Here is a 21,748-nt window from a genome sequence, read left to right on the forward strand (position 1 = left end):
AAATTGTTTTTTGTTTTGTTTTGTTTTTTACAACGCTGTCAATATGCAGTTTAGGACTTAAAAAGCAGACTCTTTTTTCCCCAACATCATCATAGACATTGGAACTGTCACATTTCCATTTCAACCGATGGAAAATGGATTGTGCCTGATGTGAGCGATCTGCTGATAGCAGTGTGGCCATCAGATCACATCAAGGCTTTGGAATTCAGGAAGTTCTTGTCGTGAGTCACAAAGCCGCCAGTCTCCAGAGAAGCACTGGTGTCAGACCGCTCACAGGCAGGAAGAGCATGCTAACCACCACATGATTCACCCTGGCTATCCAGCTCTATGAACACATGATTCACCCTGGCTATCCAGCTCTATGAACACATGATCTACCCTGGCTATCCAGCTCTATGAACACATGATTCAACCTGGCTATCCAGCCCTCTGAACACATGATTCACCCTGGCTATCCAGCCCTCTGAACACATGATTCACCCTGGCTATCCAGCTCTATGAACACATGATTCACCCTGGTCATCCAGCTCTATGAACACATGACTCTATGAACACATCACCCAGCTGACCGGAGGTCTGGGAATCCCAGTTATAACAATGGCGTCGTTAGACCCTCTTTAGATTTAGGGCAATGAACTCAAAAACCTTGGGCACAGTAACAGCATGTAAAACAGAAAGAGAAACCTCACCCTCTCCCCCTAACAAACAGAGAGAAACCTCACCCTCCCCCCCTCCCAAACAGAAAGAGAAACCCCACCCTCTCCCCCTCCCAAACAGAAAGAGAAACCTCACCCTCCCCCCCTCCCAAACAGAAAGAGAAACCCCACCCTCTCCCCCTCCCAAACAGAAAGAGAAACCCCACCCTCTCCCCCTCCCAAACAAAGAGAAACCCCACCCTCTCCCCCTTCCAAACAGAAAGAGAAACCCCACCCTCTCCCCCTAACAAACATTTGGTGGAGTTTCCTACAGCGACGGCCCATTTGAGGAGCGCCCAGGTAGTGTGACAACCTACCCCTCCCCAGGTAGTGTGACCCCCACCCCAGGTAGTGTGACCCCCAACCTCTCCCCCAGGTAGTGTGACCCCCTACCCCTCCCCAGGATCCGTTTTTAAACGAGCAGCATTTGATAAGATGCAGATCTGTGCTTTTCTTGTGTATTTCTGACAATGATGACAGCGATAGAGGACATGTTTTGACTAAAAGCTTTTATGGGATTTTGTTTTAAGTCTCCATGCAGACGTACTTGTTATGGATAATTCCTTTAAACCGTTTAGACTCATGTCATGCAGTCATGTACAGTAATGTTAGTCAAATTCCCAAGCTGGAAATCCCCCTGACTGGGATTAAAAACATATCTAAATAGTTTGATTACCCTCTGGAAATTTGTGTCCTGGATAACTGGCATGCACAGATGATTACATATCTACTGTGCATGTGAATTCATGTATATGTGTGTGGTTGTGCGTTGTTGTACAGTATGTGTGTGTGGTTGTGCGTTATGTGTGTGTGATTGTGCGTTCTTGTATGTGTGTGTGGTTGTGCGTTCTTGTGTGTGTGTGTGGTTGTGCGTTCTTGTGTGTGTGTGTGGTTGTGCGTGTGGTTGGCGTTCTTGTACAGTATGTGTGTGTGGTTGTGCGTTCTTATATGTGTGTGGTTGTGCGTTCTTGTATGTGTGTGTGGTTGTGCGTGTGGTTGTGCGTTCTTGTACAGTATGTGTGTGTGGTTTTGCGTTCTTATGTGTGTGTGCTTGTGCGCTCTTGTATGTGTGTGTGGTTGTGCGTGTGGTTGTGCGTTCTTGTGTGTGTGTGTGTGGTTGTGCGTTCTTGCGTAACTCTGCATGTCGTCTGGCCTCATTGTCAGTGTACGTCCTCGACTTCTATTTAACACAGTAGTTTATCTCTGTCTTTGTTGGACAGCGAGCGTATTGTTTGGTTTGCTGTGATTTATGAAATGAACTGGACCGTAGACTTGGGGAGGAGCTATGAAGATAATGTTGACATGTTTGATTAAGAGTCGTTCTAGACACTCGCTAATTGGAACCATGCATTTCTCTCTGGGCCATGGTGTTGGATTACATCTCGCACTTCATACACTATATATCCATGGAAATTCCCTTGCCAAGAATATGGCCTACTAGTGATTTACCAGTATTTCAGGAACTATCCATAATTCATTAGTTTTTATTGAAGTTGAGGGTAGCGAGGCCCGTTTCAAAGAATTCTATTGATTGGATTCCATGCGGACAATAATTTGTGTCTAGCCAAATCGTAAACGTCAGATAAAGCGTTTTGAAGCCAAACTCAGAATTTAGTTTGTGCTCTTTGGCTCGGAGAACGGATTTATGAAGAGATGGAGGTCAAAGAGAGAGTAACCGTCAAGGATGTCCAAAATAATAAACAACTTAAGCTGTGAAAACGATTTTCTCAACATCAACCATTCAGTTTGACACTTTCTGGTAGAAGAAAGTTTATGTTTATTAGATTGTGCCAAGCTTTACCTACCGTAAATTACAAATGACTAGTTCAGTCAAGATCACTTTAGTCAAAATTGACCCATTTATTAGCATGCAACAATATATACAGCATATGAATTTTTACGCATATGAATTTTGGCGGTGTGGTCTGTTTCGGGGGGCCCCATGCCTTCCACGCATGTGGAAAGCGGCAATCTAGATGTTCCCCCCCTCTGGGCCACTTGGCCCAGAGTGCCGGAAGAGGGAACGGCATCTAGCCCCCTGCCTCTATGAAGATCAGAGTGGGGCGCGATCGGGAAGACGCTCGGAGGTAACTCAGCCCACTAAGACCGCCAAAGAGAGCCACAGGGGGACTGCTGTACATTATAGCATATAGATATAGATCAGCAGTAATGGCAAGAGCGAACGATAACATGTTGACAGGTTAAATACATGCGCTCTAGCGAGCCGAACCAATGCTATGACAGCTGACAGTCAACTGGTGGATTGCGTCATACGGGGTGTGACTGATTAACCTCTGACGATTAGCCCGGCGTTGACGTCCGTGCCTCGCCTGAAGTTACGTCGGAGACTTCAAGAATGATACCAACCCAGAAACACACAACACACAACCAACTGGGTTCAACAGCTTTACCTTTAATATCAAAGGATACGCCCTCAATCTAATGTCTGTCATGTTTACCAAACAGTTTCTATTGATTTCCTCCAGTATGACATCACTTCCTCCTGTGAAGGAGCCTAATGTAACTAATGTACAGTGACCCTCAGGGGAGCACTTTGTAAATGGTGTTCACGCCTCTGTAGTCGGGTTATGCTGTGTGGTCATCTGGGATTGAACCATAACATGTCTAATGGGTCAGTAAACTGGTTCTAAATACCTCCCTAGTGGATTTCTATGGGACTGTCAGCAAATCAATCAGAAGAGCCTCAGAGAACGTTGAGTAGGATACGCTTAACGCTCTGTTATATTGAAAATCTATATAGAAAATCTATATATATATATAGGGTCCTTTGCTTGAGGTCAAGCGAGACACAAGAACATTATGAGTTTATTTCAGATATATGAAGAAATAGCTCAATTTAGAGCCCTAACACACGGTGTCTGTAGCTCCAACGCAAAGTGAGGACGGTTGACCTTTAACCCTCGTCCTACTGGCAGGGGTCACCATGACCAGAGGTAGTCTTGTCATACCTCACAGCTTTATTAGGATTCCTTTTTTTTGCATTCCATTTTTTATGACTTTGTCAATGAATTTGTTCCCAATGACTTCGTATCATTGTTTTCTGTTTCTGTTTTAATTCATGCTTTTTTAAAAATACCAGTTTATTGGGGTCATTCCGAGCCCAGACAAAGCCTCTATGCAGTTTTAATAGGTAGGGGAATTATTTAAGGGGAACGCCGCTGTCATAAGTTTAGCTCAAATGTCGTTTTGTCCTCAATGAAACCGATCCGTACACACCAACATTTAACCGATCCTGCAGTAGTAAGCTAGCTCCTTTTTCCTCTGTGCGCGCACCCCCTTTATAATGGAGGTCTATGGGCCTCTGCTAAAAACTATGATAAACATGCATTTTCAAGGCTCTCTTTTTTTCCTTATTTGTCGGCTTTCCAACTTAAAAAAACGTTTATTTCTTTTTTAGCAGACAAAACTGTCAATCCGCCAGCGCTAGGTCACAACGCCGCTTACCGCCATCTTGGAAATAGAGCCCTGGGAGTCATCTGCTCTGGCGTGTTCTGGGGAGACCTCCTGCCGTACTGACATTGTGTTTATGTTGCAGATTGTCTCTGAAGATTGAACCCGGCAACAGCTCTCCACGCATGGCCTCCTCAAAGGAAGACCTAGCAGGTATATTTTTTAAATATTTAGTTTATCCGTGCGTGCGTGGTGATCATATTGTGTTTGCGCGTCCCATGTCCCCCCTCTGAACCCCTCGGATTCATGTGTATCTATTGTATACTCTCTGATTCATGTGTATCTATTGTATACTCTCTGATTCATGTGTATCTATTGTATATTCTGCTGTCGTGACCATTGATGAGACACCATCACTCACTTCCAGCCAACTTCCTGTCAAATGCGGCCCTGAAAAGAAACAAAACTGTGATGTGTGAAAAGAAACAAAACTGTGATGTGTGCAGCTGGGCATAGAATAGAATACGCTCAGTAGAATAAAAGTTTCATTGACTCATCTGAATGCACCGGGAGTCTCAATGCCGTGACCTGCGAACGACCCTCCACCGAGTCCCAGCATGCATCAGTGTTTCCAGCCCGGCCCCACCTGAGTGTTTATATCCAGGCAGAATGAGGTCAGCGGCTACCAATCCCAGCAGGCCTTGCAAGAGTTATGGCGGGGGCCCCGGGGGGCCGGCGAGGGCCGTCCTGTTTGAGTCGTTAGCTCTGGACTGGAGGGGAAGGAAATGACCGTGACACCGCGCCGCCATCGCAGGACGGGGGGGGGGGGGGGGGACACCAGAGAGAGAAGAGACAGAGACGTTCTCACAGACGTGATCTCTCTCTGTTTCTCTCACTCCGCTCGCTCCCTCTTTCTCTCTCTCTCTCTCTCTCTCTCCGTTTCTCTCTGTCTCTCACGAGTTCACACCTTGGTCTTCACCTCCCTTCCTCTCTCTCTCTCTCTCTCTCTCTCCCCTGCTGTCTCCTCTTCTCCCCCCCCCTCTCTCTCTCTCTCTCTCTCTCTCTCTCTTCTCTCTGCTGTTTCCTCTCCTCCCTCTCTTCTCTCTCCTGCTGTCTCCTCCCCTCTCTTTTCTTCTCTCTCTCTCCTCTCTCTTTACCCCCCCCTCCCTCTTCCTCTCCTACTGACGTAGTCGTGAATTACAAAGGAAGGGGGGAGGAGGAGGAGGGGGGGGGGGGGTGTAATTAATCGACTGTTAAACCTGTTTGAGAGACTAACGACTTGCGGCTCCATTAGTAAATCCATGTCGTCGGCCGGCGCGGGGAGGTGATTGAAACAGCCCGTGTGGACGTGTTACAGGGGGCTGTTCCATTTCCTTTATTTTTGTTCCTGTTCCCCCCACAACTGTCTTATGTTTTAATGGGTTCATTTGGAGGGTGCTGCGGTGGAATTGGGGTGATGTAATGGAATTGGAACGTGTCCAGAGAGAGATATGGGTCAGAGGGAACGGTAACAAAACCACATCAAAGAGGGCGTGGTGAGGGCAGAGGTGTGTGTGTGTGTGCATCAAGTGTGTGTGCATCAAGTGTGTGTGTGTGTGTGTGTGTGTGTGTGTGTGTATTAGATGTGTAACTATTTTAAATCGAAACCGAAAATATCATACAGTAGATTGAACAGACGGTAGAAAAATAGAAAATAATGCGTTCAATTCCAAATCTCATGACAAGCTATTTGGTGATTTTGGTCCCCAGCAAGTCAGCAAACTAACCATGACCTGATGTTGAGGCATAGACTCATTTGATAAGGCCTTACATGTTTAAATGTGTTTAAATATTGTTCAGATGGGATAATGACTGCTGGGTTTCTTAAAAAATAAAATAATATTAAAAATATTCACAAATAAAATAAGTGCACAGTGAACCTGTCGTCCCCCACCCATGATGCATGCATGTGTTATATGTAGGTATGTATTTTATCTCTGACGGCACCTCTTGGCTAGGTCATCATTGAAAATGAGAACTGGTTCTCAACTGATTTTACCTAGTAAAATAAAGGTCAAATAAATAAAATAAACTAATTCAATAATAAAATCGTCAGCATGTCCAGTTGTTGAATGTGTGGAGTGGAGTGGTCTAGCCATACTCCCTAACATGATCAAACTACCTAAATAAGTTATCTGATCTATGTTGTGAATATAAGGACATATAACTAATGATAATTGTACCCACAATGCAATATGGCCCTACTTACAATAAGATGGTGTGATAATCTACTGTTCATTTGGTCTACGGCACCCTCTGCTGTCCGTGTAGAAATATTACAAAGCAAAATGTACTTTGGGGGGGGTAAAAAAAAAAAGCGCCCCCTGGTGGTGAGTTCTGGTACATGTGTGCTGGACACACATACGTACTAACATACAGGGATTGATCTAAAGTCCCCACCCTTCAGCGTTGCCGGGTGGGGAACAATCACGATAATAATAAATAAAATCAATAGGCAAATCTAAAAGATATGGGGTAAATTGTATTGTATTGTAACACTTTTCTTTAAATGTTCATTAATTACTATATAACTACATAGCAATACATGTAGAAAAAAAAAGACGGTGTCAAGGCTATGTCATAGGAATATTAAATATAATAATAATAAATATTACATTATAATAAATATTATAGGACAGCCAGTGATTAACTATTTTGCTATAGTTAGTTAATGAGGCAGCTAATATGATCCTAATAACACCGTCTCATCACTTAGCAACGTGACAACGTGTTCAGTCAGTAACAACCCCGTTATTGGATGTATTTGCAAGGGTTGCCACGGTTACCGGTCTGTTTTTCCTTAATTTTTTACCAAGACTTTTTCTTGTTGTACAAGGCCAGAGGGAAATGTTCCATGTTGACAGAGCTCGGTGAAAATGTAGCGACTGAAACGGTTCTGTAAACATACATACCTCAGGAGCGGATACACCTCACAATCTTATAATACTGAGCGAGAGGTGAACCATGTATTTCCAGTCTTGATATCAACACGGTCTGCGTCTCAGAATTTGTCACCTCTAAAGATTGCCGTATCGCAAATGACGATCTAGCCAAACAGCTGGAAACGTTGACGGCAGACGACGTGAGTGGATGCGATCGCGGATTAAGTGCTCTAGCCTTTAGGGGCGGAGCCACAGCACGGGGGTGACATCATCAGGATGCGTCCGTGAGGGCTTCCTAGCAGCCTTAACGACGGCGATCGCACGGACTCCGCTGTCCTCTTGTCAGTTCTCGTTACAGAGGGGGTTCAGACGGATGAGGCCAGGTCTCCATTTTGTCAGTTGGCTCATCCCGCCAGCGGCGAACAAGCCTCGCTCGGCCGGAGCCAGGCGGATGAGGTAGCGTTACTCACTCTCTCCACACACAACAAGGCCAAAACAAGACATGAGACAGAACCCTGAAGACACCTCACACACTCACACACACACACACACTCTCACTTAGAGACACAAACACTCACAATGCCCACATCGTGCTTGGCAGCACTAAATATACACACACCCTCAATAGGAAGCTGTCAAAGTAAGTAGATTCTGTGACAGTTGACATTTGCAAAGAGCATAAAGTATTATTAAACAACACAGAGACGAGTCGGTAACCCACAAGTGTATAAAAACCTCTCAAGCTAGAGGAAACGCACGTGCTTCGTATAATACCGAACACACACACGGAATTATTTTGAGCGTCTCGCTTGGGAGCCTGCAGCTCGGCTGGAGCGCAGTCCTTGTTTTACTCAAGGTTCCCAGAGAACACGGTGTGTCCTTTAACCGCAAACAGACGTCTGCGCGTTCGACGCGAGAGCCGACCGAGACGAAGGGCGGCCGTAGCCTGGCGCTGAGCCGCAGCCCTGCAGCGGGGAGAGGGGGGACATGATAGTATGAGGGACCGAGGTGAAGGGTTAGGGTTATCCAGGCCAGGTGAAGGGTTAGGGTCATCCAGGCCCTGCCCACGAGGAGGGCTCGACCGCCCTACGCTCGCAGCTTTTGCCAGCTGCGGAGTTCATAGGTTCACGACGGAGGTTGTGAGACCGATTTGGGTTCAACCCCCCATGTCGTGTCCGAAAACCTTTTAATAATTTGCTATGTAGTTTACTATTTGGGAAACACTACATAGGGAATAGGGAGTGAGTGAACAAGGTAACGATTTCGAACAAAGCGCCGGTGTTTTCAGGATAGAACAATACAGGATCCTGTCATTTCATACGAGCCAGAGCGGAGATGAGAACTCAATATTCCAGAACTCTCACAATATTCCAGAACTCTCACAATGTTCCAGAACTCTCCCAATATTCCAGAACTCAAACAATATTCCAGAACTCTCACAATATTCCAGAACTCTCCCAATATTCCAGAACTCTCACAGCCACTTCATTCAGGCACAGCTGCACTTAACCTTAACTACACAACACATCCGTCACGAGCGCTAGACACAGGCGGCACCCTCAGATTGCTCCATCATGTGCCCAGGTGAAGGGTCGCGCCCCCTGACTAGCCCGGGCAGGAGGGCAGCGTGTTCCCCACCTGGGCCCGAAGGAAAAACCCATTACACCTGGACCCGCTCCCTCAACACGGGGCAGATGTTTTAGTAAATTGAGGGTAGTTGAGCAGCCCTCGCTCCCAGAGGAGGTGACGCAGCACTACCAGAACTGCAATTATACCTCCTCCTCAAGGGATACGCCGTCGCCGTACAGCTCCGTTCATTACGGGTCAGTTATCTCGGCGTGGCCCTCCATTTTTCACTCGAGACCATACGAGAGTCATTTCATTTGAGCGGTGAGGTGGCGTGCTTTGTGGTTCGGGGGCTGAGTGGATCCAGTCTAGCTATTTGCGGGGAAAACTCCCAACATGAAAGGATGACGCGGTGTTTTCCGTTGTGTGGGAGCAGGTCCCGATGTCGAGAACCCCCGTAGGAAAAAGACGGCCCCTTATTGTTTCATGTTTTAGCGCGTAGCGATGATCAAGAAGCTCGGTAACCGGTTATGTTGTGGTACAAGTGTTGTTAACACCTCAGTTGGGAGCTTGTGCTGCATTTTACTCTGTGATGAAGGTTTTGGAGCCATTTTACCTCAGCCGTAAAGAATTCCACATACTCATCGGGGGCCTGAATTTGCTGCAAGCAAAATGGGCTCTATCCAAGTCAAATCTACCTCGCAAACCACCATTGTTTTATAAACGATGCAAACGTCAAAAACATTGTGTTCCACTTTATTATTTAGTATTGCAGCTTATTTTGCTCTGATCTGAACAGTTTTGCTCCAGCCATTTTTAAATTGCGCATGGTTCGTTAACATTGCTGGAAAACTGCACTGTAATTGCATTAGGCTTATATCGGTATTCTGCTAAATTCAGGTCCTGTTCCTCGTTAATTCTAATGCGAATTGTAATAGAGAACATGGAGTGTACTTTAATTTAACTGCGGGTTTGAAGGTATTTACGTGTTGACAAACAGCATGGGCTAACAGGAAGGCGGTGGTTTCCAGAGTGGTTCATTAGAAGCTGTCGGACAGACAGACGAGATCTCGGCTGCTCGTAAAACCAGAGACGCTGTGCACACGAACACGGCCCATAAACATATCTCTCTCACCGTGTAACACTGACATGGGAAACCAATCAGGAGAGGCCTCCGCGAGGTCCAGACGAGTTCTCCCCTCCCAGCTCTGATCCGCCATTTTGTTTGTTTGTTTCTCTACGTGACTTGGCCGTCTCTGGAGCGAGGAGCGGCCATAAAGACAACACTGCTATACAGCCCATCATAAGAACACAAAACTAGTATATTTATCTTGACTTCAGAATAGCAGAATTGTATCTGAAGTCGGATGTGTGGAGTGTGAACGAGAAGGGACCCGAGACAGCCCCTTGGGGCGCCCCCCCTGCTCTGACACAGCCCTGACGCCTCACACACTGCAGTCTGCCAGTCTAGTAGTTCGTAACCTAGGTCACCAGGAGTACATCTACAGCTAATGATCTACAAACTCAACAATCAACGACAACTCTACATGCAACTCATCGTGTTACACGGTTCTAATTGTAGCAAGCCTGCAGACCCAAGCCCTTGATCCTAGTGGTGATGTCATGAGTGATTGAGTGGCGCTGTGGGGTTAGCACAAAGCGCCATAGAGGGAGGGGTAGGGTGGGGGGGGGGCGAGGGGACTGAGTCAGAGGTTCCACTGGCGGAGGAGGCACATGGTAGCGTCGCGTGGCCCCTCGCCAATCCAACCGGTCGGGTTCGAATGAAAACACGTGGATACGCTAATGATAGGTTGATGATGCACAGATAACAAAATAGGGAGAGAGTGCTGTTGTCGTTCTGGCTCCGAGGACATCATGAAGCTCGGGGTGGGGGAACCCCATACTGCACAGACGAACGCTGAATGGAAGGACTTGTTCTTCTGTGTACCGCGCGTGAGCTCACCTGGCCGGACCCACGGCCGCGAAGAGAGATCAGCCATCAGTCCATCACAGGAGCACTACAGAGAGATCAGTCCATCACAGGAGCGCTACAGAGAGATCAGTCCATCACAGGAGCGCTACAGAGAGATCAGCCATCCCCCCTCCCCTCCCCCCCTCCCCTCCCCCCCCCAAAATATTGCTATATTTTTATTTCTGTGTGAGAAGTTCTCAGGTGAGCATTTCATTGTACCTCTATCATGTACAGTACATGAGACAATGGCTGGTACTGTAGCTCACTGGCCCCACCTAGGGGCGTGACTCAGAATGACGGTCTCTCTCCTGGTCTCTCAGGTCCGTGTGAGGTGTCTCTAATGTACGGGCTCTCTCCTGGTTCTCTCTGTCCCTCAGGTCCGTCTGAAGGTCTCTAATGTACTGTCTCTCTCCTGGTCTCTCTGTCCCTCAGGTCCGTCCGAGGTGTCGGCCTCTGTGAGGTACCGCCGGCGGCCCACCTGCCCGGACGCCACCGTGGGCCTGCACATCCCCACCCCTCCCCCCTCACGCCACAGGAAGAGCCACAGCCTGGGGAACAAGTGAGCGCCCGTGGGCGGTGGTCCCCCGTCACACCAGTATTACTGTCATCACGTCACATGTGATAATTGAGGGTCCTTTATGATAACATGAAATGTTATACAAGAGGGATGTTCCTATTGGCGCAGCTGTCGGTGTGTCGGGTTCTAATCCCGCCCTGGGCATGCTGGGACAGATGGGCTGCATATGCACCGAATGGAGGGTGATAAATCATCCTCCTCTCTCTCTTTCTCTCTTTCTCTGTCTCTCTCTCTGTCTCTCTCTTTCTCTGTCTCTCTCTCTCTTTCTCTCTCTTTCTCTGTCTCTCTCTCTCTTTCTCTCTCTTTCTCTGTCTCTCTCTCTCTTTCTCTGTCTCTCTCTCTGTCTCTCTCTGTCTCTCTTTCTCTCTCTCTCTCTCTCTCTCTCCCTCTGTCTCTCTCTCTCTCTCTCTCTCTCTCTCGCTGCTCTCTCTCTGTCTCTCTCTCTCTTTCTCTCTCTCTCTCTTTCTCTGTCTGTCTCTCTCTCTTTCTCTCTCTCTCTCTCTCTCTCTCTCTCTCTCTCAGTATGATGTGTCAGTACGGGATGGCGGAGAGCAGGAGCGCCACCTTCCCGATAGAGAAACAGCGCCACCTGCTGGACGACAGCTTCCTGGAGTCCCAGAGTCCCGCGCGCAACGACCCCCACAGCACCTCCGTGTCCAACGGCCTGTCCCTAGGTAGGGTCTCCCCTCAGAGCTGGTCTCCCCTCAGAGCTAGTCTCTCCTAGACACGGACCCCTCCCCTCCCCCCCTCCCCTCCCCCCCTCCCCTCCCCTCCCCTCCCCCCTCTCCTCCTCCCCCCCCCCCTAGGGGGCCAGGCCTAGGCCCGGTTCAGTCAGAGACGGCAGATGATAACACGATGATCTGCTCCTGTCTGTAGGCAGTAGTGGAAGCTCGTTTGGCGAGGAGCTGTCTCCTGGAATGGAAAGGTGAGGACCAGACATGGATTCAGACCTGGCAACCCCACCCCAGGATTCAACCCCGCCCGTGGGGGGGTTGAATCACTTTGAAACGAGCTCACTTTTCACACACTATTAGTGAAAAACATCCTTGATATAGTTTATGCTTCACTATTCAGTGATTATGTTGCACTATTAGGGCTGCACAATTAATCGTGATTTAATCGAAATCGCGATTATGACCTCCGCAATTAAGTAATCGCAAAAGGCCGCAATTAATGTGATTAATAATTTAGAAAGGGATCAACGTTGCATTTTGGTTATTATATATTAATATTATATATAAAATAGGCTTATTAATCGCAATTATTAATCGCAATTATTATCTTTTGTCATAATCGTGCAGCCCTATGCACTATACAATTAGCTGCTTTTACAAATGTAAGACAGTATATTGATGAAGAACGACTCGTTGAGTGATTCACTAATAGTGTATAAGTTGTTGCTCACGTGATTACTCACCTCTACTAACACTCCCGCCTTGAGTCAAATGTTAGCTTTGGTCCGTTGTTTCAACTATGTGTAGAAGTGTATCTAATGTTGTTTTAGCTGAAGTGAACTTGTACCTCACTAAAAGACCACAGCATAAACACTCACTAAACGACAATATCAATGTTTCTCTTGTGTTGTTACGTGGCCAACGTGTTTGAAAGCCTCTCTATAGCCGTGTTGGGAATCGCTCCCTCGTTCCCTCACTCCCTATTCCCTAGATAGGGTTCACCATGTAGTGAACTACCTAGGGAACGGAGGAAATGTAGGGTACATGCACTGCTCCCTGCAAATCAAGGTGAATTGTGGGTAATAAATAGTGGACTATATAGGGAACGAAAATTCCGTGGTGAATTCGGACACTACAAACAAAATGGCTGATGCCCTATATAGTGAATAGGGAGCGATTCCGAACACAGTTTATATCTCTGTTTCCACCACCGAGAACACAGGGATTCATTGTGATAGATCTGCTGCTTTATTCCAGTCGCTGAAACAAATGCCGAGGGGGAGATTACCTGGACATAAATTAAACCCGATGATGGACAAAAACACTCTATTTTCTCCTGACTAGAGGAGAACATCGACTTTGTATCAAAGGAGACAGTTGTTGTTTTTGTCTACGGGAAACTGGCCTTAAAAGTACGGAATATGTCTAGAATATCAGGCTCACTTGTGAGAAAGGAGTACTATAAACCAAAAAGTTTGATAAATCCCAACTAGTCGTTCCGACTGACTGTGACCAATGTGTGACAAACAGGGGTCGCATGTACGCCACGCTGGGCCCCAACTGGAGGGTGGCCCTGGGCAGTTCCCCCCGGAGCCGAAGCTATGTTTACAGGTACAGTGGTGGTGGGGTTCTGTCACGTCCTCCTAAAGGTCAAAGGTCTTTCATTTCTCGGGGCGGGGGGGGGGGTCACCCTGTCACTTCGTCACCTCGTCACTGCATGTGCTGCCGCCTCACTTTCTGTCTCTCGAACCCCTGTGTGTCGGTGGAAGCAGCCCCTCAGCCAAGTGGGTAGAGAACGTCAGATACCTTCCAGAAAAGGAATCTGACTCGTTATTTGTAGTCTGACATCCGACAACAGAGGGGGTGACTTCCACCTTCTACCCCCCTGCGTCGGTCTCTCTGACACAATCTGCCTCGGGCTCGTTCGCCGCTAACTGACGGCTGAGGTGAGAGCCTGGTGGACAAACGGGCCGTCTTCGTCTTCCAGGGGACGCGGGGGGTGCAGATTTGCATTCCTTATGACCCCCGAGCTGCCTCTGTCTCTGAGTCTGTCTCTCTTCACATCACGGAGGGGTGTTTGCATTAACAACTAGGGCTCTTATAGACGCCCGGATCCCATAAAGAGTCATTATTTCATTTCCTGAGGAAAAAAGGGACAAAAATGTGTGACGTTATAGGAGCAACTCTGACCCGAGCTGCATTTGTTCTTCTTTTATGTTGACACATCTTGGACTGGCCTCAGTACCGCTAACCTAGAGGTTGGAGTTATGCAGGCATTTAATAAACTAGAATTGAGCCTACAATTTAATTGTTCTACTTGTTACTCCAATATCACAGACGGGACACAGAAGCAAACCTTACCTAAGACCTAAGCCAACATCTAGGACTTCTTGGTAGTCCTGGTTTGTACGCGTCTTTCCTTGGGTGTTCCTCGTCTGGTTCTCAGTAAAACTCCTCCTCATCATCATCTCCAGTCGTGCGTAGAACATTAGACTTCATCCGCTTACACATTTGTCCTCAACTAGCTTCGGTGACGTTCCAGGTGGTCCTCACACTGCAGCAGCCAATCACAGAAGGAACGCTAGGTTTCCTCAGTGCTTGGACAACTGTTGATATTATATCTGTTGAGATCCTATCTGTCAGAATTGTAGACCAAGACGCTGGTCTGCAGACTCAAAATGGAAGGCAATCCTGGAAATTCAACCCTCGCTAAGTTAGAGGAAGGGAATGGAGAGGGATTAGCCAATTGCATGCGAGCTCCAGTTCACTTCCTGTCCATCCCATTACCACATGATGTTCTGCCATGTCTGGTGATGTCATGAGGCTGAGGGAGTGACGAGGGCTTCCCAGAGATCCACAGTGGCAGCTGTTCCGTCAGTCAGCTGGAGTTGTTTAATAGTGCTTCCTGTTTGGACCCGCTCCCCCCCCCCTTGCCATCTCCAACCCCCCCCCCCCCCAGCCCGTCAGGCGCCGTCTCCTGTCACGGGTGCGCCGAGGTGGGCAGCGTCATCATCGAGGGGCCCCTTCGACGGAAGACCCTGCTGAAGGGAGGACGGAAACCCAAGGTAACGACGGCTGACCCCTGACCTCTGTGCCAGGGGCCACTCACCCACTCGCTTTCCCCGTCCTCCTCCTCTCTACGATCCCCTCTCCTCTCTGAGCGTTCTGATACCTGGTGTGCGTTCAAACAAGTTCCTCTGATGTGATATGAACTATATTGTGTGTGTGTGTGTGTGTGTGTACTGTATGTACGTGTGTGCGTTTGTCTGTGTGTTCCAGTTATCGTCGTGGACACGGTTCTGGATCGCTCTGTCGGGCTCCACCATGACGTTCTACGGGGCCAAAGCCTTGAGGGCCTCTGAAAGAAAGCATGTGAGGTTTCATCATGAAATCTCTCACTATAAAATCAACATTAAAGGCAATGGGGTAGCATAGCGATGCCAGAGCTGGACCCAGAACTAGGCAGTTAACCCTTTCGATACCACCACGTCACCGGCAACATTTTAAAAATATCTAACAAATATTTAATAATATAAAAAAAATATCTAACAAATCTAAAGAATTCCTCACTCCAACACTTGCTGAAAGCTGAGAAACTGCGCTTTCTAGTATTATAGGGAAAATCCAATTAATATTCGACATGTTGTCACTGTACTTTCAGGGTTAAAAGGGTTTTAACAGGCGTTGGAAGATAGCTGAGAGGGAGGGTTGCTGTTTTGCGTGTGGGTTTCTGACAGTTGAGTCCCTGTCGTTTATTTCAGTACAAGTCCAGCCCCTGTAAGAAGGTGTGTGTGACCGGTTGGATGGTGGTTCTTCCCGATGACCCTGCGAGACCCAACCTTTTCCATCTCAACGACTCGGATAAAGGTGAGCGTCAACGTTATCAGGGATATATACAGTTTATAACAGGATAATATACAGTTTAAAACAGGATATATACCGTTTATAACAGGTTATATACAGTATAACTTTTTATTTATTTAATTTTTATTTATTTCTTGTGATTGAAAGCCTATTCCCATCCAACCCTGACTGGCGATGGCAAACATCATCGTGACCATGAAATCTAGCTAAACTCTTACGATTTTCTCAGTGGTCAATGTTTTCGTGAAAGGGCCCCATTGGTCTTTTTGAATCCGATTTCCTCTCCACTATCGGACAAGATGGCTAATAATACCCCTAACCCGGTATATTTTATTGATTTGTGATCGACGTTCGACACAAAAGCTACCAAGTCTTGTTGTTTCACAGGGAATGTTTACAAGTTCCAGACGGCATCAAGGTTTTCCGCCATCATCTGGCACAAGAACCTGGAGGAGGCAAGCAGGAGCATCAGGCCGCAGGTGCGTGTCTTCAATCAATCAATCAATCAATCAATCAAAGCTTTATTTGTATAGCGCATTTCATACCCAGAGGCAACACAATGCGCTTTACAGAGAACAAGGGAGGTGGGCATACGACCCACTCTCTACATATTCCAGAGGGAAGCAAAAAAACAGTAATCACCCGGGGGCCAGATAAGTGAGCTGTAAAAATTCTTCCCTGACCCCTCTCAACAAGGCGATCGAGCAAGCTCCAGGAGTATGTTTGTCTACCGGCTAAGAACATTTATAGAGCAATAAATAACATTAAATTACATTTTCAGAGTAAGAGAGGCTAATAACATCATAGGAGAGACATGGCAAACACTGGTGTATGTCTGTGTGTGCATAAATGTGCCTGGGCCCAGATAGAGGCAGGGTCAGGGGTAGGATCGGAGTAGGAAAAGGATACGGACCCGGGTTAGGGTGAGGGGAAGGGGATCTGAGCCCAGGACTGGTGTATGTCAGTGTGTGTGTGAGTGTGCCTGGGTCCAGGTAGAGGCAGGGGTCAGGGGTAGGGTGGGGGTAGGAAGAGGATACGGCCTTCAGTCTGTTACTGGCCATGATCTCATTAGATCTGAGAGAAATCACACAATATGTTCCTGTGTATTCCTGGCCTGGTATCAGACACTTGTTACACACCGATTTCCATGGGAGAGGGAGACTGGATATTCGCCTTATTCACCTCAGCAGCCATATTGGTCAGTCTGACGTAATGAGGGGTGCGGATGCGGAAGTGCCCGTTGACTTCAATGTTAAAAGTTCGCTGTAAAAACACCACTTCAAGAACCAAAATAGTCAAAGTAACAGGCTGAATACACTATCGGGGTTACAAACTCATCATTACCAGACTCTGTTTTTCACTGCCGTTGTTTTCGCGTTTGGAAATACATGGGAGTGAATGCAGCTGACGGCTAACTATGGCTCATTCACCTCCATGTGTTTCCAAACGCGAAAACAACGGCAATAGTTCTATGCTAAATATTTTTAAGCTAATGGTGTTAGTCCCGCCCATGGCGTTGATTGGCTAATCTTTAGAATATGCAATGCTCATTCGACACATCATTTTTTACTCCCGAGAAACAGCTGTTTCATGTAGCAACACCAGACCAAGAATCAGTCAACTTGGGTGTCGGGGGAGGATTGGAAATTCTGGACCCCGGCTAGTTTATTCCTGAGATATCTCTGATTGGTTGTGCTTATTCCCTACTAGATACCAACCAACCTCATGTCGTTTGAGTGACGGTCAGCCAGGCCAATGGGAGAGTCACCGTGCCAAACCCGCTCACCAGGGGAGCCCAACGAACTCTTTGACAAAATGGCCGAGCAGAGGACCAGAACGGAGCCCAGGGGACAAGGGGGTAGAAGGGTGTACAGAGTTGTGTGTGTCCTAGACTTCAGACGGGAACATACACTCCATCCTGCTCGACACACACACACGCCAGGACCAGGTACGATGCGAAGGGAAATCTAGAACTAGTGGTCGGAGGGTCGACCAGGTGAGAAACCATCCAAGGTCCTCGTTTTGTGTCAAAGCTTCCTCATCTGTCGTCGTTTGTCGCGCTGCTATAAACGTTTGAGCGAAGCACGTTTGTTTTTTGGCCCATGTTGGGTTTGTGCTTCGAGAAAAGGATGAAGAAAAGTAAAATGCACAAGGAAGACTGACAGTGTTAACTTGACCGGCGTCGATGATGCGTCGTCCCCTAGAGGTCAGCGCTGAGACGACCCCAAAGCTGGATTAAGGAGCCAACTGTTCAGACACTGTAAAATAATTCTCTCCGTCAACTCTGGACCCTTGCATGGCGCGACGGACTTATGAGTCTTAAGAAACACGAAGACGGTACGGGAGAATGGACGCAGCTTTAGAAAGACCATTACCTAATTGTATGTAAAAGAGGCTCCTCTGATTTTGCTACCCATGCTGTTTCAAGTCCATGAGTAGCGATAATAAATGAAACATCTAAGAAAAAACGTTGAATTGGCTCCGACAAGTCAATGAATGGTGAAAATAGTAGTCGTCGTTTTCTAGTTGTTTTCTACAAAAGTCAGTCAAGTTGTTGCCAAACACACTACTGACATGATAGAAAATGTTTTAATATTGCACTTAAGTTTGAATATTTTCATTTTAGTTCGATTATGAACTGCCACGGTCACACAAGGGGGGTTTTCATAGGCTATTCAGATCACATTCAACACCTGGTTTAAAGGAGCCGGTACAGTTTAATGTACAGCCAATCAGTGCTTCACTTCTCAGCATGGTCCTAATCTACAACTGTATAAGTTATGAGTAAGGTGAACATAGTCTCCCTATAAACACAATCTGAACATAATCTGGAACGTTCTTTAGGTGTCAACCAATCCAGTGGGTTAGTCTGATTCTTATTCCTGTGACTCAGAAACCAAACCTTGGTTGAAATACTATTTGAAATGTAAATGACTTTAGAGCGTTTGTTTGAGTCTGCCTGGAGTGCCAGGTGGGTGGGGTTTAGCAGCGCATTGTTTCCTTTGTGCCAGGCAAGAGCAGTCAAGCACAGATCTGTGATTGAAACGATTTCAAATAGTGTTTTCATTCAGGTCTAGAAGAAACAGAAGTGAGCAGAGAGCCATGATAAGAAACGCACCACAACGCTAACGTCATGATTTGAGAGTTATGAAGAGATGGAAGAAGGGATATGGACTACATGCGTGGTTGCTCTTTCTTCAAAAGCACAAGAATATTACTATTTTGACTACTTCAAATTAATTTGATCAACCACAAAAATATGATATGCAAAAAATATGCATGGTTGAACGGAAATTATTCCTGTGCCAAATGCTAATTTAAAAACATTTAATTAACAAAATGATCACTTATAATGATCCTTGACCTTTGACACCAATCATCTTTGATGCGACAATCACACGACGATGGCATCTTACTTGAGTTAATGTTTTCACCTGTGGCTTAAAGTCCCCCAGTAAGGACCAGAAATTATAATAACCTTAATTTATGTTTAATTAATGGAGAATGTCATTGCTAAATATCATTACTGTATAAGTTCCACCCACCAAAGTGTGATCGACTGAGCCGAAGTAAGGTTGTTTGAGAATTTTGGACTGCTTACTTTCTGAACAAAACCAAGATGGATGATCCCGTGTAGAAATCCTCCGATCTCTTCTGTCTTTTGAATCATATCAGAACCTTTCTTTTTAAACCTGGGAGTGAAGACAACCATTAATGTTCACTTAATATCCGTGGTTTAATACATACCGTCCAAGTTTCAGATTGTGACTGTTCCATGTGCATTTTTGATATGTCCATAAATGTGAAAGTTATGTGCCTAACATTGACTTCTCAATACTTTGTTTTCAGCGTTGCTTACTGTAACTGTATGGGCTTTAATCTCGCTTTCGTCTGTTCAATGGAAAATAGTTGTTGCTACTGTTTAGTCTAACCAATGATTGTTTATTTGGTTGCATATGTAATGTATTACTTCACATGTTGTATTGAGGTATCCGAGTGTTGGAAAAATAATTTATTTTGTAACTAAAGGATTCTCAAATATAGTAGACGAGCAGTAAAAGAGAAGGTAGATTAGGTTCTCTTGTTCAACTGCATCAGTGTGATATAATAATGAGAAAGATCCCACATACTGTACAATGTTCCCATTCAGGTCCAGTAACGATTAACACTAAAACATCCGTTTCTCTGTGTGCGCGGGAAGTATTAGTTTGATGTCAGGAGCATTTTGAATGGGATGGTGCACTTCAGATTGCTGTGTTCTGGAAGATTCCTCTTGCTTTACAAGCTAACCATAGCCAGCCCCAATTAGCTTGATTCAAACACTCCCCAAGCCTCAAAGTTTAACTGTTTGGTAGCGAAACACTTGAGTACAATCAGCGTTCCAGAAATTTAAGTATTAAAGTTGTTGCCAGGATCAAATTTCCAAATACTCAATGTCATATGCATACACTTGGCACAAATGTATTTATGTAAATAGCATAAATACATTTTAAGTCACTTTTTAATTGGATCAGATGTCGATGGAAGTATTGTTTTATGTCATTTGTGAAGATAATTATCTGTTGGAAGTAGACAGAATTTATGTTTTTATCAATAACCCAGAGAAAAAGCCAATAATGTAATATGGGACATTGCATGTATTTTGTGTGCAAACCTTCTGGTGTCTGTAGTAACTGTGAAAATGACAACCACTCACTTGTGTTTCTCTGTGAATATTTTGCTAAGTTATTTCTTACCTTGGCACTGTTGTTCATTGCTGTACTTTTCAGCTTTAAACATTGACATCAATTTATGAATTAAAACTGACATGTACATAGAGGCCTATTTTGTTGACTACTTATTGCTGTATTGCATTATTTACTGCCGTCCACCAAGTGAATCTCAAGCATCTACATTCAGAACATAATGATACTGTATATTCAAGCATTAGTCCACAGCTAGAGTCATTGGCTATGTGAACCAGTGCATCTTAACCCTTTTAATACGACCACGTCACCGGCAACATTTTAAAAATATCTAACAAATATTTAATAATATTAAAAAAAATATCTAACAAATCTAAAAAATTCCTCACTCCAACACTTGCTGAAAGCTGAGAAATTGCGCTTTCTAGTATTATAGGGAAAATCCAATTAATATTCGAAATGTCACCTCAGATGGTTGAGAGAGGTGGAAGAAACAAGCAGAACCCAAGTCTCCAGACGCCCCCTAGTGGCACACAGACGCATTACAGTTCAAATACTGAATCCAGAACAGCTCAGCCAAACAAAGAGTATCTCCTCACAATAAAACCTGTGGACCTCAATCTCATCGGCCAAGCTACCTATATAGTAAACCACTTTAAAACATATCATCAACATGTTATATCATGGCAGGCCAACTGTCAAAGACATATTCAGGGACGAAGAAACAGCTCTGGAGTCTGAGCCGGCCGCTTCAGTATAGACGGGGTGCTGAGCGCCACCTGGCGGCCGTTCTGTGATTATCCAGAACCTCCAGATGGCCAGCACGGCCCTGGACATATGACCTACCGGGCCCAGGGGCCCAAGACCTCAAGGGGCCCTTTGCATTTGTTGCAGGGACACTGATAGACATTTTGGGTGAGATTACACAAACAGAGCGACTATAATGCTGTTATCTGACTCATCCAGACGCTGCATACATCTAATTCCTTAAGAGTGCATGAAAGGTGCAGAGCAGTGACAAACTCACACTACACACAATTCAAATTTGATTTTTTATTATTTATTTGGGACATAATGTTTAGAGGAATTTGATTGGAACATTGACAAGTGGAGGGTTTTAATAACTTGCTTTAGACAGATTCGATAGAAGGATATAGCGTTGATTGACGGGTGGATGTCGTGAGATTATTGGCCTAAAATCTAAGATACTCTGTCAACAATTCAAATCTGTAAATTGAATGATAATTTTAAGTGATTCAATATCGTATCAAAGGTAGCCTGTTAACTATAACATGTAAACTACAACATGTGTTAAACCGAGTCTATTGTTATGGGGTTGTCATACGTGATGCTCTCAGTCAGTCAGCTACGGTGTTTCCTGAA

At 45.8% G+C, this 21,748-nt stretch overlaps 1 protein-coding gene across 1 annotated transcript in view; it reads left to right on the forward strand.

Annotated features, from left to right (window-relative positions):
* Nucleotides 1–20,398, forward strand: part of LOC311327019 (ras-specific guanine nucleotide-releasing factor RalGPS1-like) — a 137,403-nt gene extending 117,005 nt beyond the window's left edge. Inside the window, exons 11-20 of the mRNA XM_084460017.1 lie at nt 4,252–4,319; nt 10,998–11,124; nt 11,665–11,816; nt 12,019–12,067; nt 13,347–13,427; nt 14,776–14,881; nt 15,096–15,188; nt 15,578–15,683; nt 16,068–16,159; nt 17,391–20,398. Coding sequence (XP_084316143.1) covers nt 4,252–4,319; nt 10,998–11,124; nt 11,665–11,816; nt 12,019–12,067; nt 13,347–13,427; nt 14,776–14,881; nt 15,096–15,188; nt 15,578–15,683; nt 16,068–16,159; nt 17,391–17,420 — 904 coding nt within the window. The 3' untranslated portion in view covers nt 17,421–20,398. The remainder of the gene's footprint in view (nt 1–4,251; nt 4,320–10,997; nt 11,125–11,664; nt 11,817–12,018; nt 12,068–13,346; nt 13,428–14,775; nt 14,882–15,095; nt 15,189–15,577; nt 15,684–16,067; nt 16,160–17,390) is intronic.
* Nucleotides 20,399–21,748: the final 1,350 nt, after the last annotated feature.

Source organism: Borostomias antarcticus, assembly GCF_949987555.1.
Source record: "Borostomias antarcticus genome assembly, chromosome: 30".
Taxonomy (NCBI): domain Eukaryota; kingdom Metazoa; phylum Chordata; class Actinopteri; order Stomiiformes; family Stomiidae; genus Borostomias; species Borostomias antarcticus.